This window comes from Clarias gariepinus, chromosome 2, assembly GCF_024256425.1.
Source record: "Clarias gariepinus isolate MV-2021 ecotype Netherlands chromosome 2, CGAR_prim_01v2, whole genome shotgun sequence".
In the NCBI taxonomy this organism is placed as follows: domain Eukaryota; kingdom Metazoa; phylum Chordata; class Actinopteri; order Siluriformes; family Clariidae; genus Clarias; species Clarias gariepinus.
This window is the reverse complement of record NC_071101.1, coordinates 22928537-22955165: the sequence shown is the minus strand read 5'-3', so window position 1 is coordinate 22955165 and position 26629 is coordinate 22928537. Positions and strand designations below refer to the sequence as shown.

At 38.9% G+C, this 26629-nt stretch overlaps 1 protein-coding gene across 4 annotated transcripts in view; it reads right to left on the bottom strand.

The window, feature by feature from the left end:
* The window catches only part of lrrk2 (leucine-rich repeat kinase 2), a 34007-nt gene extending 7473 nt beyond the window's left edge, over positions 1-26534 (bottom strand). For 3 of the 4 annotated variants that reach the window (XM_053516452.1, XM_053516471.1, XM_053516481.1), the window contains exons 1-36: positions 26380-26534; positions 26096-26175; positions 25897-26006; positions 25577-25665; positions 24922-25056; positions 24585-24719; positions 24149-24280; positions 23864-23983; positions 23187-23344; positions 22706-22782; positions 22240-22346; positions 21871-22000; positions 16579-16706; positions 13680-13804; positions 13213-13357; positions 12899-13038; positions 12681-12815; positions 11185-11349; positions 10183-10447; positions 8933-9097; positions 8717-8817; positions 8557-8632; positions 8272-8468; positions 7256-7506; positions 7023-7171; positions 6848-6941; positions 6565-6751; positions 6201-6382; positions 5828-6051; positions 5619-5746; positions 4392-4610; positions 4040-4241; positions 2635-2723; positions 2358-2539; positions 1090-1244; positions 320-466 (exon numbers count right to left, since the gene is read on the bottom strand). In XM_053516452.1, the coding sequence (XP_053372427.1) occupies positions 320-466; positions 1090-1244; positions 2358-2539; positions 2635-2723; positions 4040-4241; positions 4392-4610; positions 5619-5746; positions 5828-6051; positions 6201-6382; positions 6565-6751; positions 6848-6941; positions 7023-7171; positions 7256-7506; positions 8272-8468; positions 8557-8632; positions 8717-8817; positions 8933-9097; positions 10183-10447; positions 11185-11349; positions 12681-12815; positions 12899-13038; positions 13213-13357; positions 13680-13804; positions 16579-16706; positions 21871-22000; positions 22240-22346; positions 22706-22782; positions 23187-23344; positions 23864-23983; positions 24149-24280; positions 24585-24719; positions 24922-25056; positions 25577-25665; positions 25897-26006; positions 26096-26175; positions 26380-26521 (5266 nt within the window). In that variant the 5' untranslated portion in view covers positions 26522-26534. The remainder of the gene's footprint in view (positions 1-319; positions 467-1089; positions 1245-2357; positions 2540-2634; positions 2724-4039; positions 4242-4391; positions 4611-5618; positions 5747-5827; positions 6052-6200; positions 6383-6564; positions 6752-6847; positions 6942-7022; positions 7172-7255; positions 7507-8271; positions 8469-8556; positions 8633-8716; positions 8818-8932; positions 9098-10182; positions 10448-11184; positions 11350-12680; positions 12816-12898; positions 13039-13212; positions 13358-13679; positions 13805-16578; positions 16707-21870; positions 22001-22239; positions 22347-22705; positions 22783-23186; positions 23345-23863; positions 23984-24148; positions 24281-24584; positions 24720-24921; positions 25057-25576; positions 25666-25896; positions 26007-26095; positions 26176-26379) is intronic. The other variant, XM_053516461.1, reaches the window with a different exon arrangement.
* Positions 26535-26629: the final 95 nt, after the last annotated feature.

Sequence of the window (26629 nt, the reverse complement as noted above, 5' to 3'; positions counted from 1 at the left end):
TTCACCGATGTGTGAAAATTATTCTTCATGCTCCTAGAACCACTGTTTCACAATTTAAACCCTGGGATATGGCTTTAGGGCGGTGCCATCAGAGGCCAAATGCTGAAAAAAAAATTCTTTATTCCAAAATTTATGGACCTGACTATATGTTCTTGAAATTCAATACTGAAGTAATTTTAACTAACACTCCCCTTTATCAGCAGCAGAAATAAATCACCTACTACAATATATCAAATATATATGACTGAGAGACAAAAATGAATAATAAAAGTGATTCAATAGCACAGTTACAGCTTCATACAGCATCCTATTAACGCACCTTTACGAGAGCAAGGCACAGTGATCCTAACAAATCTGGCAGGGCTGTTCACATCTGTGAAGGCTTCCACTAGGTAGTATGCCTCAGAAGACCAGTTCAGGTATATACCTGTCCTCCAGTAAATTCGATTCGGCCTCAAAGCTTTCTCTGGAAACAATCACAGAAATCGATAGCGTTGTTAATATTACAATTACATTTCAGGTGTGTGACACACCATAAGTAAATTTTACATTAGAAAGTTTTTAATGTACTTTCTAATGTACTACTGTACTTTCTCCATTAATGATTATTATTATTAGTAGTAGTAGTAGTAGTAATGATGTGGTTATTATTATTAATACCGTTGCTTTTTATTATCCTTCTTAAGTAGCTTTTATCCCTAGTGTCACTTTACATTTGACTGCACAGTTAAATGCGTATATATTTTTTTGGTTTATTTCTGTTGTTATTTTGTGACTTGATTCTCAACTTAGTCAATATGAGTATATGCAGGAGTCCCCATACATTACACATAATATTGCATGTATTTTGTTGGATTCTCTCTTGTGTTAGCCCCTGAGTGTTGTCGTGAATATAAACAGTGATGTATTGTTTTCTGTTTGATTAAACTCAGTGCAGATATTGTAATCTTCTCTCTCCTTCTGGAATATACAGAACCTGAGCCATGCAGGGTAAGGTGTATGGTGTATGCGCGCTGTGAAAATGAAGCTTTTACCAACTTCTACTGAGCTCTTAAGAGCTAACGATTTTTAGAAAACTAACAGCCTTACCTCTACCCCGGAGCATTAACGAGGAGACCTCCAGAAGCTGGCTGATCAGTTTGGACCAAAAGCCCATAGGGAAATAAGGCATCTCATATACTCTCACAATGATCTCTGATTTCTCACAGTGAGGAATCTCAATCACTGGCTTATGTTCAGACAGGCTGCACAGAAAAATGGACAAAGGACTCATTTAAAGTTACTCATATTATGTGCATAACATAAGCTTTATAAGCAATATAAATCGATCAGCTATAACATTATTGCTAACAACCCAATTTTGTCTTCAAGGCCAAATATATGACATCGTTTCAGAAGCCTTATGGTTTGTTCAGATGCGGTTTTGTAATATCCCTATCTCACCTATGCGGTTTTGCGCGGTGGCCATTAGTACGGTTCATCACTATTCACCGTGAGGTCCTTGCGGAAGCTTGTGGACCTTGCAGAACTTGGAATGTCAGTCACTCGAGGCAGCTCGCGGTGCCTGAATATACGTCTAGTCAACTGCATAGGTTAGATAGGGGTATATACCTCACTTGTCAGACAGAAGAGGCTTCTCCTTGCAACCCTTCCAAACCAACCATACTGATTCAATCTTTTTCTAATTGTGCTGTCATGGACTTTAGCATTTAATATGCTCAGTGAGGCCTGTAGGCTCTGAAAGGAGCAGTGCACGATCTGACCTTGGGATGAATATGCTGGCATGTTCACTTCTGGGAAGATGGGCAACTTTTTTAAATGCTTTCCACTTGTGAGTAATCTTTTTCACTGTAGAACGCTGAACTCTGAATTGTTTGGAAATGGTTTTATTTATTTATCGTATTGCCCACATATGGTTTCAATTTTGTTAAATAAATAACGGCATGATAAAAAAGTTGCATGGTGTTCATCTGAGGTTGTATTTGCCTAATACTAAGACCCACTATGATCAGATTATTTTTTTTATTAAATTTTTATACAAAAACACATAGAATAAAAAAAAAAAGAGGTACTAACTTTTGAACACGACTCTAAGTTCTGTGGCATATAAAGCTCTAATTTCGTTTGCAATTGGTAGTCTGTATCATTTCGGTGAACAATATTAAAAGTTTTTGGCAGAAATAGAAGCTTCTTCTTCGTATATAAAGTTTCACCCTTTTTACTTGTGGTACTCCTAAACATGGACAATTCACCTACATTTTAATGTGCTATGTAGTAAACCAGGTTTAATAAAAAAACAAAAAATTAACTTGAAAATGTTTTTAAATAGAGAGGATTGTCCAGTATATAATCTATACCTGCAGTGCATCAGGAGCTGCCCATCTCCCAATGGCAAGGCAACTTGGAACTTTTCCAGGAGTTTGAAGTAGTGCATTATGTGACCTTTTGGGAAGCAGCTGCTCTCACTGAGAACCTTCTCCACTACTGAGTGCTCCATCACACCTCTGGGTTTCTCACGCAGGCTCTTGTGAGTCAGAAGCTAGAACCAAATAACACAAAAAAAAGCTCAAACTGTTTACCTATTAGTAGAATGTTCTCGATTTATTGTGTGATGAGGATGTTTTTGGTTGTGACCTGTGTGATGGCATTGCAGAGCCACTGTGGATCAATAAAATACAAGTCTTTGAGTTGCAGTGCTGGGTCATCAAAGTGCAGGAGCACACCTGGGTTTTTAATACAAACACACACACACACACACACACACACACACACACACACACACACACACACACACACACACACACACACACACAGAGACACACACAATGAATATATAATGCTGTGGGTGAAAAAAGCTGCAAAAAATATCACTATTAAATGCCCCAGTTTATACGTGGGACTACATGCTACTTAAGTAAGAACAGTGCTGCTTAAAAGCCTTACATACAACACCCCTCAAAAGCTCTGTTAAGATGGTTACTCATGCTGATCTCTATCATAAGATACATATTTGGTATGTCTCCTATAATATAATGTACTGTAATGACATAGAATAGAACAGAATAGAATAGAGCAATTAAGCATTAGCACACAAGTGGGAGTGGTATTGTGCTGGATATCAACACGGCTGTGATAGGGTCATAGGCATAAGGGCACAGTTCCACAAACACCATTTATTACCACCAAATTATCACTCACTCACTCATCTTCTATACCGCTATCTCCTGTATTCAGGGGACCTGGAGCCTATCCCAGGAGGCTTAGGGCACGAGGCAGGGGACACCCTGGACAGGGTGCCAATCCATCGCAGGGCACACACATTTACACACACTCACACCCCCATTTACACACTACGGGCAACTTGGGAAAGCCAATTAGCCCAACCTGCATATTTAGTATTTGTAAAGCTTTGAAATTGGCATTTATAATGACAGCTGTTGCCATCCATCAGATCTAACAGGCTGATACCTTGAAAAAAGAATCTGAGACTCTAAAACTCTTAGGGTGCACAAACTTTTGCACAGTGCCATAATATTGTTTTTCCATTTCCAAGAGAGACTATGTTAACATCTTTTCAATTTAAAAATAACCTTAATCTGTTATTTATCAACGGGTGCCTAAACTTTTGCATAAGACTGTAAGTCTACAATGTAGTTTGATAAGACCATGCAGCAAAACACAATAAATATAAAAAGTGCAATTAGACAGGACAGCATGGTCTCTGTGTGCCGGAGTTTGCATGTTCTGCTCGTGCTTTGTGGGTTTCCCCCGGGTACTGCGGTTTCCTCCCACAGTCCAAAGATATGCAGGTTAGGCTAATTGGCGTTCAAATTGCCCGTAGTACGGGAATGGGTGTGTGTGTGAGTGTGTGTATGTGTGTGTGCCCTTCGATGAATTGGCACCCTGTCCAGGGTGTACCCTGCCTCGTGCTCTAAGCCTCCTGGGATAGGCCCCCACGACGCTGAGTGAGCATGGTAAAGTGTATGATACAATAATTACAATGTAAGACACAGAGAGGGACGATCAAAAGTTCTCTCACCAGTCTCACTGAGAAATCGAACTGCGTGTGCAAGTTCTCCCTCCTCCAGCAGTAGCTGGCTTTCCTCAATGAGCTGCAGGAGGCATTGGTGTCTGAGCACAGGAAACTCAACAGGCACACGACAACGCTCCTGTAGAATCCTCTGCTCCAGCTCAACATAACAGTCTGGAACTAGCTGCCCCATCACTGGCTGCCCCTGGATCTGCACAGAGGATATAAGTCTCTACTACAGTATGTGAACAAAAATACCAAAAACATGTTTAATGAGCCTCTGTGTTGAGGAAATACAGATCTTTTGTCCTTTCGGCCTTGTTTTAGTCTCTTATCCAACTTTATTTAACAGAAAAGTCACCTTAAAACCATTGGCCTCTCTGATGATGGCCTTGCGCAATCTGCTTATGGAGTCCGACTCCTCATAAGCACACAGCATGTGGCGCTCCCTAATTGTTGGAAAAAGCGGCTGGGACAACACCTCCTCCTGGATCTTATGTGCACACTCCTGTACCAGGCCATCCTCACATAAGTCCAGATGGGTGCCAATCAGAATCACAGGAGAGACAGGGGCATGCGCCTATGGAAGCCAAAGAGCGAGAACAATTAAATTAAATGCTTCACAAGGTGCTCGGGAAATTTCATGCAACAAATATAATCATGGTTAAGGAGCTTCCTAACGTTTGTGGAGATAACACATTAGTTAAAAAAGCTACAGAGTCACTGTAAAGAAGTTAAACCTCCCTGCCATGTACATTTCAGTCAATAATATTCAGGTAGAAACTTTATGGAAACTTGATGGACAACTATTTGTTGCTGGACATGTGCGCAATGCAAGATTACATAATGTACTTTTAGACCAATGTGCTTTTAGGAAAACAATAAGCAATCCTACTATCACTCTAATCACTAACTCTCAGTCAGAACTTACTTGGAACTTGCTTGTGTGAGCCCAACAATATCATGTGCAAAGGAAACATAAATGGATTAATATACCAGGACATATTATAATAAAATTTAAACTAATGAGCCAAGATACGCAATCAGGGTAGAAGAAGAGTACTGAACTAATACTAGGGCAAGTCAAAACAGAACTTACGTATAATAAAATTTTATGTGACTGCACTGACGTGATTTATTGACATTTACAGCTACAGTGAAACATTTGAATGGTGCAAACATTATAAAGAAGGCTGATCTTCAGATCTGATGTGTGAATTACGAGCCCGGGCAAGGTGGCTTGGAGCCCAAGCATTTGTTCACATGAATATTCAGCAAGTCAAACATTCGAAAGTGGATCCTTAAAAATGAATGGATAAATTGTTACCATCTGTATGTTGGAACTGGACAGACAATCATTTATGAACACCACTTTGCACATTACTGTATATAGAACTCATTATAGGAAAATAATTGCCATTTCCCTGTACAGTTCTGATCACGCTCCAAATGATTTCCACATTGATAAGACTTACATCAAACTCTGAAACTGTTTGCATGTTATATTGAGAGAAAGATACATTTAGTCATATTATTACATATAGGATATGGCTTGTACATTTCTAAAACTGCACAACTTTTAACTCACTTTGATATTGAACAGCCAGGGTCTGATGGCGTCCAGCTCACTGACTCCTTTACTCAGGTCATACAGCACCAAGTAGATAGCTCTGGGACTCATGAATTGAGAATGGGGGCCACCGTATTCGTTTCCACCTGCAACCCCACAAGACAATTTAGAACTCATTGACTGGTTTGGTAATGTTACTGAGACCTAATAACACCTGAAAATCCAACCTGCGAAGTCCCACACATTCAGGACCATGTTCTTCCTATCTCTGTCTCTGATGCTCCAGTCTCTAATGGTAATGGTTGAAGACTGTGTGTTATAGTACCATTGAGAATACTTAAGCTTCATCAGCTGCTGGATCAGAGTGGTCTTCCCACTTCCAGCATTCCCCACTACTATTAGCTTCATACGGAAATATGGAACAGCCTTCTTCAGACGATGCTGAAAGTGCCTAATAAAGAGAAGAGGAAATGAGACAAATCCAGAGATTCACCTACTGTAGATTTCAGGTGCCATTTTTGAAATTTAGAACAAATACAGTACATGGTAGATAAAATGTAAGCCATGGAAGTACTGACCATGACTCATAGCAGGACTGACCTGACAATGTCTTTGGTCTTGTTACCAATGTGTTTGAGGTCCAGTTGTAGCTGTAGTCTGTCCAAGGGCAAATCCCACAGCCGAACCAGCTTTCCCATCTCGTCAGGGAAAGAGCGCAGTCTGGTGTTACCACTGACATCCAAAGAGGTCAGTTCCTCCAGCAGCCCAATCTGACGAGGAAGCTATTAACAACAAGAGTGCAGGATATTGAGAGCCTAGAACATAGTATAAAACTGCAATCCCCTATTAAAACCATGAAATTAAGCATTGACTATGCTGTACAAGATAACATTTTGATCACTGCACACCTGTGAAAACTTTCTGGATTCTTATTAGAGTAAAAAGAAAGCAAACTGATTGCTACCTCAGTGAGCTTGTTGTCACTTAGATGCAGTTTCTCCAAACGGATCCACTTATGCACGGGTTCTTTGAGGTCCAGCACAGAAATCTGGTTTTCGCTGAATATCAGCTCTCTTAAATTAGCACTAGCCCAGGCAGTTGGACCTGGAAGGACTCGGATACTGTTACTCCTCATGTCCACTGATCGCAAACTGAACACAGGACGCATCAGACAAGCAGGTGCAGGCTTTTATGATATTTAAAATCAATATATGTACAGTTTTTATATTATAATTAAAAACACTTACTTGGGTAGATTCATAATTGATTCGGGAACACTCTCAAAGTTGTTCTGGGCTAATTTTAATGTTGTTATTTTAGCTGGAAGTTGCAACAAACAACCTATAGAAAAGATGTTTATTAACTAACATCGGAAAGCAGACTTAATTTTTCAGTAAAAAGTCAAAGTGCGTTTATACTTACTAAGACAATTCACTGAGGCATTGAATGTTTCCAGCTTGGTGCATGCAGACAAAAAGTCATCAGAGATCATTGTTAATCGATTCTTTGAAACATCAAACACTTTCATTTCAGTAAGACAGAGGGGTAAGGAGAGCTCTGAGAGTTGATTGCTTAAAAAAGAAAAGAGAAAATGCTGGTGAGGGTGGAAATAACCAGTAACAACAATCAAATCATTATAAATCACATAATCATACCCCTCTAGTGAGAGTTCTTCTAGATACATCATGACTTGGCTGAGATTGTATGGAAAAACAGTGATGTGGTTAAATGAAAGGTTCAGCTGGCGGAGAGTTGGACAGCACACACGTGGGTTCAAACAGAGCTCACGGCCAACACAGTTTCGTGACACATTCAGCATGCTTAATGAGGGCAGACTCCACAGTTCAGCGGGGAGTGAGTGCAATTGATTGCCTTGAAGATCCAGTCGAGTGAGGCGTCGCAAGCTCTAAAACATGCAAGATCAATTGTAATTCATTTCTTGTCTCTCAGGCAACATTAAAGAACATTGAAAAGTACAGTAGTTAAATTCAGAAAGCTAAAAAACTTCCCTAGATTGAGATAGAGATTAACTAATTAATTCAGTCAATAATAACATATTAATATAGTCATACTTAAATTAAAATAGATTAAAATTTAACGACTAAACTAAATGTTAGCCTATTATGCAATTAATGAGCAGCATGTCTTTATGTTTAGCTAGATACTCAAGTTTATTAGAGTGGTGAGGTCACATAATATATTATGTCAAATTAATTTCAAACACTATTTATTATTATTATACAAATGGTGTTCAAGTCAAACTGCGACTTTTAGTACACTTATAATAGTTAAGAACTCCCAGCAATGGTCCTAAAATGTGCAAGTTTATGAATGATTGTGTATACAATTCCATCAATCTTTAAGGATCAGACGTTCTACTGTACTTGCTAAATGTTGACAGGAATCAATGCGGATGGCTTGGATCATCATAAACTGACATATGACCTTCCTTAAAATGTTTGCACCATTCAAATTTTTACTGCAGATAAAACACTGAGCTTGAAGTCTTCTGTTAATGCCAATCTGTTTACACCTTCTCTCACAAGAAATTTCATCAGTCCCAGTTTGACTTAACAAACCCCTTACATATGCAAATATTGACTTAATATTTTTCCTGAACTCTGAATGAACTTATATTAAGATAAAACATTGTTTCCCCTGCCAGCGGTACCTGACAGAGAGCGCTGGGAAACTCAACAAGGTTGTTGCTACTTAAATCCAGACGTAGTACATGTACAAGCTGTTCTTGGACAGCACCATCATCCATCAAGCATGAGAGAGAGTCTAGCTCATTGCCTGACAGATCTAGCAGTCTGATATGATCTCTGTCCACATTTGACAATGAACCTCCTGCAGAAAACACCAGTCCTGCAGATGTAAAAAAAGGAAATATCCACTGAATTTACATTATCTAAATCCATGACAAGCTATTAAATAGGATAATCCAGTGTTGTACCTCTTTGGGTTATGTCTTTTCTACATGCCAGTCTCCCTTTAAAGGAATTATTGAGATCAGGGTCAGCATTGCTACCCTACAACAATTCATTTAAAGAAAAACAAAAATATTAAAAGAAAGTATTAAATATTTCACAGTTCTCAAATGATACAAGTCTCACCTCAGAAACAGAATGTTTGGCTCGCTCCTGCTGCCTAGAGCGCCCTGTCAATTCATCAGGTGACTCACAGTAGGATCTTCCTGAAGGAGCACTATCACTTACTTATAAGGTGCAGCAGTAAAGGAGAATGACATTGAGAGTAAGTTATGAATTCATAAACTGTGCAATTGCTGATAATGCCAGTAAACAACAGGAAACTAAAGTGAAAACTTTTACCATCACTCTCCATGTCTTCAAAAAACACACTTTCCTCCAGATTGTAATAGGAATCATCGCTCTCATCATCAGAGAAATATTCTGATGTGCTCACAAGACTCAAAAAACTCATCTGACTCTTCGTCTGCAGAAACTGTATTTGCCTTGCCAGCCACTGCCCTTTACCTAAATGCACAGGAATAAGAAAAAACTTACACAGTCATATACAAAAACAAAAATAATTATAATCAGCTGAAAACTCTGCAGATAAAATTTTGATCTGTGATTGATATTTGAACATGTAAATGGTAAGCAGACAGTGAGAGGGGAAGGAAGAATAGCAGTGACACATTCATAAGGGATAATACATTCTAGATATGTCACACTATTATTCTGCTCTTGCAGGAGAGCTAACATATGAAAAAATGTACTTAGAGCATTTTACCTGCTCTCTCACTTGCATAGCTTGTAAACGCAGACTTGCATAAGAAGGTAATAGGCTATTTGCATTATGGTTTAAATAATATAATACATTTTAAAAACGTATTATTCATATTATTATGTATTTAAGGTAGATTTTCATTTAAGGTATTCTGGCTAAAATATGTGCATGTCCAAAAATAATAAATAATAACTACAATTTTTAATATATGTTAATATTTCTTTTATGTTAAATTATAGTTAACAATGTGAATTAAAGTGGAAGTAATTTTACATGGTAATGGCTGAGCAATAGCACTAATAATAAGACTAATACCAGTAATAAGTGAGATGTCTGTGGATGAAGGAGAGCAAAAGACTATACAGTAAAAATACTGTAAAAAATTTTATATATATTTTTTTACAATTTTATACTGTAAATACGAAAAAAGCATAAACAGGTTTGATAATAATTATAAAAAATAATGATTATTACATAATAATTATAATTATTATTATTATTTTATATATACCCATACACACACACAGTATATATATATATATATATATATATATATATATATAAATTATTATTATTATGTAATAATCGTTATTTTTTATAATTATTATTAAACCTATTTATGAGTAAATACTTTTAGCGTTTTAGATAAACAAAAATGTCTTTCACAGTGTCAATTGCAGGTGGGTATTCCTTCGCATGCATAGTATATTTCCAATCCTTAATTATATAAATTGTGTAGATATTTTAAAAAGTAAATATACACATAATTACTAAATGACACCATACTGTCTGTGATATATCAGGACCTCCTATTTTACGCTTTACTCACTATTCCTCTTCTGTGTAGCAGGTGGATCTCTGCATTCTGTTAGCAGTGCACTGAGCCACGTGGCCTCGAGATGGCCAAGTCTGAAGCCTCCTAAGCAGAGGGCGCTGTTGGTGGGGTCCAGCCCAAGACGAGCTAGCAAAAGGACGACCACAGGCCCGTCTCTCCTCCTTACACACACACTCAGAACCCCACGCAACTGTTGCTCGTGCACCCCACTGTTGACCAGGACCTCAATCAGAGCTAGCGGCCCTCCGCGCTCACATACCTATACATGCACATGAACAGTCGTATATACAGGTAAACACTTTGTATTTTTAAATCACAAGTGGGGCATCCTATTTTGCTCACACCACAGTTACAAATGAACAGATGTAACACATTCACACCTGCACAGCAGTGACTGGGGAGACAGTAGCCTTAAACAGAAAGTGCGGTCAAGAGAAATTTTAGTACAACATGACATTTTTGACTCACCCTCATATTTTGAAATGTTTATTTAAAAAACATACATAGAATTTTTTATTTACTAATATTTTACATTAAGATACTTACTCATCTTCTATACCGCTTTATCCTGTATTCAGGTTCACAGAGACCTGGAGCCTTTTGGCACGAGGTGGGGTACACCCTGGACAGGGTGCCAATCCATCACAGGGCACACACACATATGTGCATTCATTTAATTTGGGTCAGGGTCCAAAAACCTACATGTCTTTGGACTGTGGGAGGAACCCACCAAGCACAGGGAGAACATGCAAACTCCATGCACACAGAGACGGGAATCGAGCCTGGCCGGGACTCGAACCCGGATCCTGGAGGTGCAAGGCGACAGTGCTAACCACTACACCACCGTGCCTCCACATTAAAATACACTTGAATTAATTTTAAGTATTGAGTCATGTTTAGAAAAATATTCAGAAAGTGGTCAGTGTTGAACCAAACAAAAGATAATGCACAAATCTCACTGGATATGCACCAGTATATGACGCACTGTAAGGTCACCTGATATATCAAAGATTCTGTTTTGCTTTTCTTGTTCACGTCAGTTCCCAGCTCTATAAGACACTCGGCCATGACGACATCCCCCTCCTCACAGGCTCTCTCCAGCAAGCGGTAGTGGATCTCACTGTTCACCACCATCTTTGACAGACACAGGCAGCTTAGCTTCTGTAAATGACACAAACACAAACAAACATTAAGAAAAAGAAAGAAACTGACAGGGCATGATATGATATACACCGAGCAGCCATAATATTACAATGGAAATCATTACACTTAATAATGTATAGGTTTCCCTTGTGCCACTGGGGCAGCACCGGCCCTTCGGGGCATGATTTCGCAAGACCCTAGGGGGTGTGGGGGGTGTCTGGCACCTGGACGTTGACACTGAATCCTCTGATTGGTGTACAAGTAAACATGTGCATTTTCATCCCAGTGTTTCAAAGTATTTTTGTCTACTGCATTTGAAACTATGTTTGGAAAAATACTTTAAACAAGAATTAATGTAGATGTTTTACTTTAGTAATAAATGTGTATTTACTAAAAACACACTTATAATTAATATTAAATAGATGTTGTCACTGTCTATGTAAAATCATTAATTAATATTATTATTACCAATTCCAAACCATTAGCTAGCTTCATCTCCTCGATCATACATCAGCTCCCAACCCGTATGCTGCAATACAATGCAGTGTAATATACGCTATATCTCTTCAATAAATATGAGCCAAAAAAAGCCAATGATTAGTCAATGCTTTCCGACTGACAGGGGTGAGAGAGTATGAATTCCCTCCCACCCAGAGGGTACGACCAATTTTGTTCTCTTGCCTCCCAGCCGTGCAAGACGGTCGCTTCCAGTGAGTGAGTAGAATTCGAGGTTATGTATCATATAATAATACTGTTAAGTGCGTTTCTGTTTGCACATGAAAAATCCTGGAAATATTCTGGAAATATAACAATAAAGGTTATTTTAAACAAGTGCGTTTTTTTCATTAGGATGCACCATCAAGTTATTATAGATTTTCATAACTTGAATGACGCATCATTCATATGCGATTAATACAATATCAATGCCAGAGCTTAAAAGCATAAAATTTCATTACAAAGAGAGAAACATAATGGCAAAGGCTCTCTTTCAAGTTCTCATCAGTGAGCTGAATTTTGCACATTCATACTGAGCAACCGAGCAATCTGATTGGACGAGAGACATTCAAATATTTTAAATAAAAGTAGAATTTGGGGTTATGTATCATATAATAACATTGTTAGGTGTGTTTCTGTTTGCACATGAGAAACCCTGGAAATGTGATGGCAAACAAAAAATATTTTTTTTGTATATTTCCCTGGAATGTTGTACAGCCAGTATAGATGAAACTACATAGTAAAAATCTTTACTAACTTTCACCTATACCCTTTCAAAAAATTCTTTTTTGTGCTACCATATAATACTAAAGCATTAGATGCATCCTGTTTGATCTTGACAAACACTGACTCACTAGATCATATCTGTGATCGGGAGAGGAGAGGCTTTCCTTCAGTTGCTGGAAGATCTCTTTCTCAAAGCCTTCTTTCTCCAGCTGGGCCGCTGCTTCTGAGCAGGTGTCCAACAATTTCCATATCACCTGAAAACCCTGCGAACAATTTAAAACAGCGATAACTCAGATCTTTGATGGAGTCAACAGTAAATGTGGAACTTCTTATTGCGGTGTCTCACTTTTAGCCGCATCTCTCGACTGCCCTTGTGCTGCCTTACTGAGGCGACGAGAACAGACGCCAACACAGGCACAGTCGTGCGTGACAGCTTCTTTTTTGAGATGAGCTGAAACAGGAGGCTGAGACCCCAGTAGTGAATCTCTACACACAAATAAGGAGAATGTTAGCACTTCATCTATAGTAGGCGACGAGATAAATGCAATGTGATACAGAAATACAAGCGTTGTAACTCAGTGGTACTACATGTCTTGATGTTAAAGCCAACACAGCCAAAGGGAATTACACTGGCAAGCACACACACACACACACACTCACTGCTTTTCTGAGGAAACAGCTGTAGTGTGTGCAACACTGTGTCTATTGCCCCCTGCTGGCAGATTACATCAACAGCTCCAGAACAATCAGCCAGTGCAGATAGAACAGCAAACCCACATTCCTGGATGTCCTCGCTGCTGATGAACTGCACACCCACACGCACGCGCACACATACACACATATACATTTTTGCAGCCACCTATCGAGTCATAAAACTATTCTTATTTAACAATTGTTATTGTGAAGTCAAAAGTTGGTCAGGTTTGTGTGATAGCTAGAAACTAGAGCCAGAGTTTGTGCTGTCAAGCCAAGAACTGCACTGAAACCAGACACTAAAGGGAATCAAAGACATTTCTATTATTGCTGTCCACCACATGTGTCCAGTATGTGCTGTAAAAGCTCTCTGTACATCCTTTTTCCATTGTACAAAAAAAAAAAAGGATTTGTATAAACGGCTGTAACCTTACCCTGTTTAAGGCTTGAAGGTAGACAGTATGAGCTTCCTCTACCACACACTGAGCTTTTAACACTCTCAGAGCCACAATTGAGTCGGGATCTGCTACGGATACACCGTTCTCCCTCAAACTGAGGTCTGCTCACACACACACACACACACACACACACACACACACAGAAAAAACATTCAGTAACCCTGCTATGTTCTGTCCTGCACATGTTAAAATGGATTATTATTATTATTATTATATGCAGTATATTGTGCTAATAATTGTTGAAAGGAGGAATATTTACGATGACCACTCTAAAGTGTACAGATAAGCTGGAAAATATGTAGACCATAATAAAACCATTCTCTGAACTGTGATAAACCATTGTGATCTTTTAGTGTTTGCACAGCTATCAGGCAGCTGACAATGGCCTATCCATGAGTAAAAAGAACAGCTAAAATATCATCAGGGTCCATCTAAGCACTTTTGACACCTCTTACAACAACCTCGGCATCCACAAAGCCATCAGCATTGTGGACGACAAACCCCTGCCAACCCCTGTCCCTTTCATCGACTCTTCGCCTTCCTGCCACCTGGAAGAATATGCAGAGCCATGTGTGGCACCACCACCAGACTTTGCAAAGATTTCTTCCTTGAGGCAGTCGGAATACTCAACACCCTGCTGCTACACCTAGTATGACTTTCCCACACAGCTGCCCTGGACACTTTATTATTTGTAAGGCTTTTATGGCTAACATAATATTGCTGTTACATTCACTCCTGCTGCACTGCACAATAGTTTACACCCAAATGCTATAATAGTTTTCCTAAACACTGTTCTGTCATCCTGTCTAATCAATGTACACTAGGCTGTATTTTTATTATCTGCAGTGTTTACTGTTCTGTACACACCTGACACTCTTTTCCATTTGCGCCTTATGTAGTCCTGTGTACTGTGTCACAGGCTGGTGAAACATTATTTCACACCAGTGTATATAAACTATATACAGTAGAGCAATGACAATAAAACCCTTTTAAACCTGAACCTAGCACTTGACCAGCAAGACAAACAATGCTGATGCCACAGCTTACAGCTTATTAGAGCTTACTCTAAATAATAAAAAAAAGAACACAGTAAAGGTTTTTTGAGGAAGTACATTATTTTATCAGGATGTACCATCAAGTTATTATAGAGTTTCAATACTTGACTGAGGCATCATTTAGAATCAATGTAAACAATATTAATGCCAGAGCCTAAAAGCATAAAATGTTAGAGAGAAGCATGATAGCAAAGACTCTTTTCCAAATTCTCATCATAACATTTATACTGTTTTGTACAACATTACTACGAAGTTTAACTATATGTAGTGACGGCCAGATGAAGCCTCATATATGTGCAGAACATGAGAGAGATGAGAGCCTTTACTTAAGTGCTGAACGAGTCAGTCACGTGATTCCGGTGTTATGCGCTACAATGCTTACCTGCCATGGATTGCCCCCCAACATAATCGCTATCAAATATTATATTAGAACATAAATTCATAGCTTAATGGTTTACAAATTACAAAATACATGAGACAATCTAATAAAATAAGAAATATATATTTTTTCATATGGAACATTTATAATTTTTTATTGTTCATTTTATAATAAAATTAGTTTCATCTAATTTTATTATAAACAATATTTATTTTTTATTATATATAAATATTCATGACAAACCTCTAAAAAATAAATGTGCCACAAAATATACATTATACAAGAATTTGTATTAATGGTCTTGACGGCCGTCATGTGCCTAGGGTTTATTATATGAGTAATATCATATCTGACAATAATAAACCTATGAATTTATGTTCTAATATAATATTTAAAAGCGATTATGTAGGGGGGCAATCCATGGCAGGTAAGCATTGTAGCGCATAACACCGGCAAACGTGAGACTTCGTTTGTCAGTGGTCACAAGTCTCTCAGGGAACCGACACGCGCCTTAAAGCGAGGCTTCATTTGGACACGCCCCCTTCTTCTCGATACAAGCTTCGGAGCTTCTGTGTCACAGTAACATCACTAACTACAGTATATATACCCCAGGTTTTCTGCAATCATTACTTACACTAACTCTCTCTCGCAGCATGGGTGAAAGCAGGTTTGTACTGAGAAAAGAGCAGCTACATGCCAAAACCCACATTTAAAACTAGTCACAGTAGTGCTTTGATAAACAACACTTTGCCTCCTTAATAATTTCTTACTTGTCGTCTATACAAGGTTATCTACAAAGCTAACTAAATTCTAAGACAAGGCTACCAAATCACTGATCCAGGGCACTGCTTGGTGTGTCAAACAAATGATTGCATAACCTAGTGCACTAGTTTTCCAATTAAACCTATTTGGGATTTAATCTCAGGAGGAAATATGAGAGGAATTTGGTTGGTTTATTCTCCTCATCTTGTTGCTACAAAGTACTGGTAAGAATTTAAAAGTCATGCTGGTATCTAGTACAATAGTGCTCCCTCTTGTGTGATGTTGCGTAAATACCTTTTACGCAGCATAATGGCTGAGTGTGTCAAAACAATGCTTGCTAATGCTAACTCTAGTTAAGTACTACATTAACTAATAAACTAATTAACTACCCTACCCTATCTAGACTCATTTTGATTAATCTGACAAGTATACTTTTCATGCTTAATGCTTTACATCATAAAACTTAAATTTCTCCCTGTTCGCTAAGATAATCTCTGTATTATACAGTCCACATGTAAGAAGCACTGTATAAAAGTTAATGATTGGGGGAGGGGAAGACTAGTACAGTATATTAAGAGGAATATTGACCTAAACACATTTTAATAATGTTCTCATAAATTATATGTAGTGAACTAGAAGCTCTTTCCTGAGACTTAGAGACAAGTATCAGTGCTCTTACCTGGATTAACAAGCACCAGGCTGGCTCTTAGCCCTTCCAACTGTACCTCAGGCTGGAAGTTATGATCTTTCATGGCAATCAAAATCTGACTTAGAGCCGTGGAAGCTTCATCCAGACCCACACTCCTGCTGCGACACAGAGACAATGGTGAGGAATGAGAATGCATGACATTTACTGAGGGAAAGGCAGATTTACAGTGGCCTCCAGGTATAGTCATCTTTCATTAATGAGCAAACATGATTAAGAAGATAGCAAAATGTTCACCAAAAAAAGCAGTTAGCAGTGTGTGTTATGGTCAGAGTAAAGTCTGAAGTCAACGTTTGCTTATGCATAGTTTGAATGTGTATCGGAGAAGGGGACACCATATATAAACAAGCTCCTGATATTGCATTAAAAAATATGGTTTTGGGCTATTTTGTGCCTGGTGGTTGTAGTGAATATTTAAATTTTTAGTGTGTTTCATGATATTCTGTGTGCATGAAAACAGAACCTTTTCTTTCTTTGACCTCGACACGCTGCGCTATCAACAAAAACATTTCTTAGTATAATTTATGTTCAAGGCCGTAAAAACCGCTGAAGGCTTATAACTGAGAACAACTCCAAAGTTCTGTTCTTCTTCACGTTATCTTTTATAAACTTTCCAGACCAGATGTAACTGCTCCTGCACCTCCTCCTTTTTGGTGCTTTGTGTGTGTGTGTGTGTGTGTGTGTGTGTGTGTGTGTGTGCGCATACCTCTAATCAGGTGAGTGCTGCTTTTTTATTTTTCTCTATAAGGATAGAGCAAGCATGGTCTATGGTTTTTGGACCATGTATGGGGGAGGATTGCCTCATGGCTTTTACGCCTGTTTAACGTGCGCTTACTTCTGAAAAGTTCCTGAAGCATAGTGTAGGAGCTGTATTCTGTTGCCTGCTCTTTTTTGTTGTCTTTGTAGCGCGCTTTTGTTGTCTTTGTTAAAGTATTGTGTGTTGTTTGTTGAAGATAATGGTTCTTTCTGTCACGGGTTAATTTACATTTATAAAATGGGTAATAAGAACACAACTACTTATCCAAAGCCGGACCCAGAAGAGGTTACGCGCGACTGGATGAATAGGTGTGGACTCACTTACTCTACTACCACTTGGCTTGATAATTTATCAGGGTGGACTGAACCACAATCTCAATTTTTAACCTATCCACGTGGAGGTACTTTTAAGTCTCAATATAGTCTACCCTCTGCTCACTTTCAGATATATGAGGGTATGAATTATCCCTACATGGGTTCATGTTACCAAAAATTAAGTATTTATTTTAAACATAAAACAAACTAAAATACAGAAGAAAAAGATTCCAAAAGTCACATCCAAAATAAAATTCAGTCGCCCAATCATTCAACCTACCCGATCCCTCCTTCACATCATACTGACACAGAAACATCAGCATCTAATCAACCAATAACTGAGAAAATCTATCCTAATTTAAACCCCACTAATCCTTTTGTGAGCCGCCCATCTGTCCCTGTACCCACAAACGCATGCTCACCTGCAAGCTGCTCTATCCCTGAGGAAACGAGGGGAGCCTCGCTGGAAGGGTGTTCCTCAGGAAAGGAAAAGAGGGTGTCGAGACAATCTCTTGACAGCCTTCTTTCGGATGATGATACTGATGGTGAGGATGATGATTATGATAACCCAGACGATGGATCTCTATAAGACCAAAGGGTCCAAAAATCCCTCCACCATCCGTAAGCACGCTGAAGGACATTATTAACATGCTCCCTTCTCCCAATAAACCTTTGCATTTTGTTGATATGCTGATAAAAACGAAAAAAGAAGGAATATGACTTTCCTTGGGGTAATTCTAATGAGGCTATGAAACTCTTAAAAAACAAACTTACTACCTATATTCTCGCACATAAACAAGCTAGCCAATATCTGTCACTGGTAACTAATTGTAGACAAGAAAAGAGTGAGACTACATCCAAGTTTCCCGAGAGACCTGGACCCTTTTGGGTGGTATCCTTCCCAGCAGTCAGGCAGCGAGGGCAACAACAACAACAGCAGCAGCAATATACAGTAAACCCAATCCTTTCTCAGGGATGCAGGTGGGAGTATATGATGCAAATAGATGCCCGTAAAATTCCAGCCCCGCGATGTTGCCTTGAACTTTCGAGTCACCTCAGGCTAATGAGTTGCCCTTTATAGAACTGTGTATAGATGGTTCTGTATTCTCTGTCTTGGTGGATATGGGAGCTACAATATCATCTTTAGGTCGTGATTATGAGGGAACGCTGTTGAATAAAAGTATCAGCTCGGTGGGAATTGAAGGGCTTGCTCAATGAAATCATTTCACTCCTCAGTTGACTGTAACATGTCCTTTAGATAAGGGAATTTATGTCTCTCAACGTTTTGTCTGTATGCCTGATTGTCCTTTTAATCTGTTAGGACACATAAGCAGGCTACACATGCCCTTAACTTTTTCTTGCGCGAAACTCACTGTTAAAGTGCCTCATTCAGTTCCTTTCTCCCACCTCACAAATATGTGTGTAAATAATTGCTGCTTCTCCTGCTGCCCTTGAATGTGTGCCAAGCAGTCTGTGGGCTGAACACAAGGATGAGGTGGGATTAGTACGCTGGGTTCCTTATGAAGTTAAATTAAAACACTTGCAACCTGTATACATCAAACAATATCCACTCTCCGAGGCCAAGGCCACAGGAATAGATGAAATTTTAAGCACACTGCACAAGCAGGGTGTTGTTAAACCATGCGTAAGTTCTTATAACACACCTGTTAATCCAATTCAAGGTATCAAAGACTAAATTACAGCTTTGCAGAGACACTATAAAATACCTGGGTTTTCAACTCTCCAAGGCCAAAGAAGGCTCTCCAAAAAACGAATCCAGGTTATCCGACATTAAACGTCCCAGCACTAAACATGCTCTCCAGCGCTGGGCCTGCCTAACTATCAAAAACCGTTCCATCTATACGCCCGTGAGCACGGGGGGGCACCGCTTTTGCTGTATTGGTACAGGAGCATGGGTGCGGGGATGAGACCACGTGCTTTCTTATATAAAACTTTAGCTGCTGTGGCACAAGGTTTGCCCACCTGTCTCAGGGCTGTGGCTGCCTGTGCCATGATGGTACAAGATGCTGAGAAGATTGTTCTCTCTCACACTTTAATTATGTATTTCCCACATCAGGTTAAACAAGTGCTTCACACAACACATGACGGCTCAGAGATGGTCTGGGTATGAGATTATCCTTTGTTTTACACGTAACTTAGAAATAAAATCCACCTCTTCTTTTGACATCCTTGGATATGCTCTGACACGCTTGATCAATGCACAGGACAACACGCTAGTAGATACAGATTATGACTGCTGCTCAGAGATTATTTACTCCACTAGTATAAGTCCTGATTTGTCTTCTACCCCAACAACTGGTGACACTCTGTTTGTAGATGGTTCCTGTTTAAAACCGAATGATGGGAAATTTCTCTGTGGTTATGCTGTGTGTGTGTTGCCAGATATAACCGTTAAAGTTATAAGTAAAGAAGTTTCTTACTCTCTCCCTTTCGCGTTTGCTCAGGCAGATGAACTTTTTGCTCTAACCCATGCATGTGTTCTTTGCGAAAAGATGTCACTATATACACTGATTCCCGTTACGCTTTTGGTATCGCTCACGACTTCAGCCGCATCTGGCAATCCAGGGGTTTTCGTTCTGCTGAGGATAAGCCTATTCTCTTCTCTTGTTCAGAATTTAATAGACGCATGTCATCCCCCTAGAACTCGCGCTATTGTAAAAACTTAAGCTATTTCCTCTGGTGGCTCTATGGATTAATGGTAAAGGTAATTCGCTAGCTGATCGGATTGCTAAAAAATGGCCCGAAAACAGATTTTCTTTCCTAACTCTGATCTGATCAATACATGTTTTCTTGCTAGCTCTTTGATTCCCGATTTAGATTTATTATCTTTACAAGCCTCAGCCACGCTGAATGATTCCTCTTTTTGGCAAGCTTAAGGTGCCTACATTGCTTCTGATGGTTTATGGTATTGTGCTGATGGCCGTTTGTTCCTGCCGTCTCATTGCCTTCCTTCCGCACACAAAGGGGGGTTAAGGAACTTTTTTGTATAGCCAACATGCTTGGAACAATTGATTCATTAATATCTAGATTCTTGGTGTGTGCTCAGAATAACGTGACAATAGTTTTAGGTAAACACAAAAGTCTTCTGTTACCTACTGCCCTGTTTGCAGAGTGGCAAATTAATTTTACGCATATGCCTGCATGTGGCCCATTCAAATATTCTCTTGTTTTGGTCGAAAAGTTTTCTAGGTGTTTGAAAGCTTTCCCGTGTGCTCGAGAGAATGCAAAGGCGGTGACCCGAGTCCTAGCGAAAGAAATAATACCTCGTTATTCCGTGCCTCACGCTATTTATTCAGATAAAGAAACACCTTTTACATCACAGGTAACAGAGAATTTGTGTAAACATCTTTCACTGTCCTGGCATTTTCACATTCCTTATCACCCACAGTCATCAGATATCGTAAAAAGAAAACACTCTGTTCTCATGCAAACAGAATATCATAAATCACATTAAAAATGAACCATTTCCTACAATGGTTTTGGGGTTGGTGTGAAAATTGATAGCTTCTTTGCCACAGTATTTCAGCCCCAAAATTTTGTTGATAAGAGCGTTCAACAAGATAATTATAATCAGCACAGAAATTATACAAGAAACATAAATTACTATCTCAGACTCTGGATTTGCACTGTACTTAAACACTACGGTCTGAAATAAAGAAATAATTACACATAAACAAACAAAATAACAAAGGAGATGAGATAGCAGTGGCTTAAATGGTTAAACCTCTGGAAGGTTGGGGGTTCGAGACCCATCACCGCCAAACTGACACTGTTGAGGTATTGAGCAAGGTTCTTAACCCTATATGCACTATATCTTGGTTGACTCTGTGCTTTGACCCCAGGTTCCTCCCAGGGATATACAGAAAAATCATTTTACTCTGCTGTAAGGTACATATGAAAAATAATAGAATCTTAATTTTTATCTTAATCGTTATGTTCTTCCTAGGATAGTAAACCTCTTATCCATTAAACATTAAAGGAAGTGACTTAGTGCTGTTATTCCCTCTGGAGCAGGTATTATTCTTGGCCCTGAATATTAGCAAACACAATATCACCTATTGTATGGGTTACTCAATATATAATGCATATTACTTTGTGTTGTAATTCTTTGTAAAAGAGCCCCTAATATTCTGGAGTGCAACGCATGTAAGAAAGTAATGAGTCTGCTCGTACCCTCCCTGAAAAAGTGTGTATAGAAGCCTGCAGGCACTCTCACACACTTCACTGGAGTTGGCATGTCTCTTCATCAGATCCACAACGTTGTAATGAATGCCACTGGCCAGGAGCCGGGACCTCATCTTACCTGAGAGCACACACACACACACATATATTAACTTGAAAAACACAATATACTATTTACTCCTATAAGGCATATTAATGATTACAGAAATGCGTCCATATTCTCTAGAACTGTTAACTGACACACCTATTAACTCAACACACAATACAAATTGTTATTAATGTATCACACTGTAACAGTTGGATTTCATGAGCAAATATGACCAAACTTCAGGTTTAAATGCACTGACAGTGCTCACGTACTGTGACGGCGTATGAGCGTGCATAGGGTAGATGCAGCAGCCTGGAACACACCAAAACTCGAGGAGTGGACAAGCATCACGGTCATTACCTGTATATATACCGGAGGTCTACCAGCAGAGAAAGAAAATTAAAGACAATGAGACGGTTAGTCATTCATTTTCATTCACCACATTATTCTAGTTAGTTTTGTGGACTTTGATTCTGTCCTGAGAAAACTAGGCTTTGCTGCAGTTATTTATCTATGAGCATAAAAGAATTTGAAAGAAAAACAGAGATATGAGGAGGACATGTACAACTTTACACAGACCATAACCGAAGCATTTTGGCCTTTTGGACTGCTATGAGAAAAACAACAGGTTGCTGTAAATCTTACAACATAAGGTTTAGTAGAACTAATTGGACATTTGTACTGTGTACATTTAAAAAAAAATTGAATACAGTAACTTGTTGTCATTTCTTTACTAACCTTTCCTTGGATTCCTCATATATACTGCGTGCACTGCCATAGAGCAGCAAGTTGTTTAATGCCCAGCAAGCAGCCTCCTAAAGATACAGAGATACAGAGGAAGATCAAGATATTAATGTACAGTTCTGTCCAAAAGTCTTGAACCACCCCTCAATTCTTCATATTAAATTCAATTATGTAAATTGAATTAAATAAATGAAAGGGGAACAAATGTTTTACTGCAACAAGGTGCAAAGTGCTTCAAGATACAAGTTAGAAATAGTTTTTTTTATGTCTACTACTTCCAGTCAGTCAGGGAGGGCTTCCTCCGAACCATGTGACAGCTCTCTCTAGACCTCTGGCTGCGAGAGGCTACAGCATCAAGATCAAGACTTTTGCACAGTACTCTAACTTACATACAAGAAACACCAAATAAAGGTTTTTTGCGCCACAAGATAAAGAAAGGGCACATGGACCACATAAAGACAAAGAAAGGGCTTACCTGCACTTCAGCATTTTCACTGTGTCTGTCTAAAGCTGTGCAGCAAGTCTCTTTCCAATCCAGGCGTTCCTCCTTGTTATTGTCCACAGCATATTCTTTCCCCCTATCACCTTCATAACATGACTTTTTAAGATCTTCATTCTCCAGGATTGTCTTTGCTGTCAAATCAGACATTGATGGTCTTTAGTGCAGCTTAGTTAAAACAGTTTATTGTTTTTTTTTAATTTTTTAAAGATGTGCTCTAACAGCAGAGACAGTTATGATAATCATGATAGTCACAGCTTTGTATTATTGTATTTATTCTAATACACTTCAGATAATCCTATGTCACTTCTGATGGGTTTCTGTATTGTGACAATCTATGTTTTCTTTTTGTCTCGTTAACTACAAGAAATGGACAAAAGAGATACTGGTGAGAAAACACTGTTATACAGCAGCTATAACATGGAAGTCATAACAGGAAGCAACTTGGCTAAGGGATTTCCTAAAATATGCATGTGGAATTATACACTTTGGATAACCCACTTTGTGCTGAGCCATATCCTAGGAATGTGAACCAGGATCTTGAGAAATAGTACTAATAATAATATTCCTTAATAATATTTTTATAGTAGTACTTTATGTTATAATCTTTAAAAATATATTATAAAGACAGGTCTCGGCAGGGGAAGACTCACTGAGTGCAGCCAGACAGGACAGTGCAGCAGCTTGGATCTTGGCATTGTCAGGATAGGAGAGACATGCTTTCATTGCCACTCTGTGTACACCATTCAGCACCAAGATATTGAAGTAACTTTCTGCAATGTTGAACCATACAAAGAGATTCTTCACAAGAGAAATGATTTCACTCTTTATACAAACCAATGATTCACAGCAGAAGCAAGCCATTGCACTGGCAATGACTATCAAGTCCAAATGAGTAGTACAAAGGCGCTTCTTGTCATGTACTTGATTTTGCCCACCTGAAGTAAATTTCCGCAGTAGGCAGCATCCGACCTCCTGTACAGCCTCTGAATGAGAGAACATCTCCACTGCTTGACACACTACACTATAGCATTTTTCTGATTTGGACATCAGAATTTCCACATTGCTTGCTAAAATCCAGATGAACACACAAACATGAAGTGAGATCCTTATCATAGTCTTGCCTCATCATGCAGTGTTGTTATTTCTATTTGTGTAATTAGATAAAGATGTTTCAAATGGTTCCAATTAGCCTGATTTGATGTTGTAGATGTTGGTAAAAGATTTTGTAAATTTCGGGATATCCCAAAGCTAAATCCACCAATGCAATTACTGAATTGTGGCAATTCATCTAGGACTTTATGCACTCAGCTTTACAGGAAATGGAACATAGAAAATGGATACACAGGAAACATTATTCCAAAGCCGCCTTACCAGGCTCAGCCAATGGTAAGAGAAGCTGCAGTGCAGACAACACCACTTTCTCACTGTCCTTGAACCTGATGAGCACATTCAAAACTACGACATGATCCTTCCTCTCAATAAACTCCACTCGATGTACCTCTGGAACTGAGTAGGAAATAAAAATCAATGCACAAACCAATAAATAGTATTGTTGCATAGCTACAATAGTACATACCAAATCAAATGCACCTAATAAAAGCAAAATCAGTAGTAAACATGGTCATAACTAAGGAGTTTACAAGGCAGGCCGTTCCACTCAGGATGCAGCAGTGCTTAATTATTAACCAGCACTAAGTGTGAACGGCACCTCTCTCCAGCAGCAAGCAAAGCGCGGAGCAGCCCTGGAGCTGCAGCTCCTCACTGTGAGGAAATGTCTTCATGGCCTCCACCACCAGCTCAAACACATCCATCTCCTGCTCTAGAATCAGCAATGTCAGCTCATCTGCCGCACACACACACACACACACACACACGCAAACAACACACACACAATTGTTGGCCATACAGCGTGTGCTGCTCGTTCATATAGATTATACTGCAGAGTAACTACAAAATCTTGATAGTATGTGGCGTCAGGTACTAAAAATGACATACCAAATAATTTCGAAATGTTTTAGTCAAACAGTGTGATTAGTAAATAGGTAAAAATAACTAAGAAAAACTAAAAAGTAGCAATATTACAGCATTTAAAAAAAAATATTTTAACTAGATCGCTAATGCAAAAAACAAAAAAACTTATATTCCTCATATATTGTCATGACAACACACAATTCTTAATACACACACACACATATATATATATATATATATATATATATATATATATATAAAACAAATAACTGTTGAATCTATTAAACTACCAGACTCATAAACTCAGTTTAGATGGGCTCATTAACTACACAGAGCATCAGACTCTACCCAGTCAATGACATAATAATATGGGCTTAAATGAGTTGGCGTACCTGATTTCAACATCAAGGCTAGGGCTTTCAACCCTACCATTAGCACGTTTAGGTCTTTCTGATGCAAAGCCAGCATGTTTAAAATCTGCCTGTAAGACACACACAAGTAAACACAGACAAATAAGACTTTAAATACACTGTGGACTTATTTATCTCATTAAGTCATCTTTTTAAACACCACGACACTCTTAAACAAACAGAAAAAAATGGATGAAGCTGCTTTCACTTTCTTTATTTCGCTTGCAGTTTTAATGTTACTGCTACACTCTATATTGTTCCCAGCTTCCCAATTATCTGAATAGAGATTCCTGGAGACTTACTGATCCACTCCTAAAGCCTTGAGATCCTTTAGAGCCTGACGGGGCTGGACCAGTTTGTTCAAGGTGGTGGGACAGATTTCCATCAACCGGCACAGCAGGGACCATCCCACCTAGGTCAATGTGACAACGGCTTATCCAGTAAACAGGGCTGAAAATTATAACAATCAAGGAAAATTAAATTTAAGGGGATTTAAAGTACCTGCTGAAGTTTACTGTTGCTGCAAGATGACAGCAGGAGCATCAGTGGCTCATGGACATCTTTGTCTTGAAACAGCTCTCCTGTTGTAACAGAAAAGGGGTGTCTTTAGATCCTAAAATATCTCTTAAGTCAAATATAGATCAGACTGTCACGTGTGAACAAATGTGTGGCTTCAACAGGGTCCGGTGCATGACCCATATGTCAGGCATACGTACAAACCTTTACAGTAAATCACAGCATGTTTGTTTGGATTGGTGTGTGTGTGTGTGTGTGTGTGTGCTTACCACATTCGTCTGTGTATGTCAGAAAAAGCATGTCCTGGATGATCTGGACCATGGTGCCCAGCTGCTTTACCTCTTCTAAATTGTTCCTTAGCCGCACAAGCAGCTTTTTCAGGTTTTTTTCCAAATCCTCCTTGTCCACCATGGTGTCCCCTACCGTGCCGTAGCACCGCTGACATGAAACACGTGTGTTCTGAGATTTCTCATCAGATCGTGTAGAGAGTGCGCTGGCGTGATGTTGTGTGAAGAAACA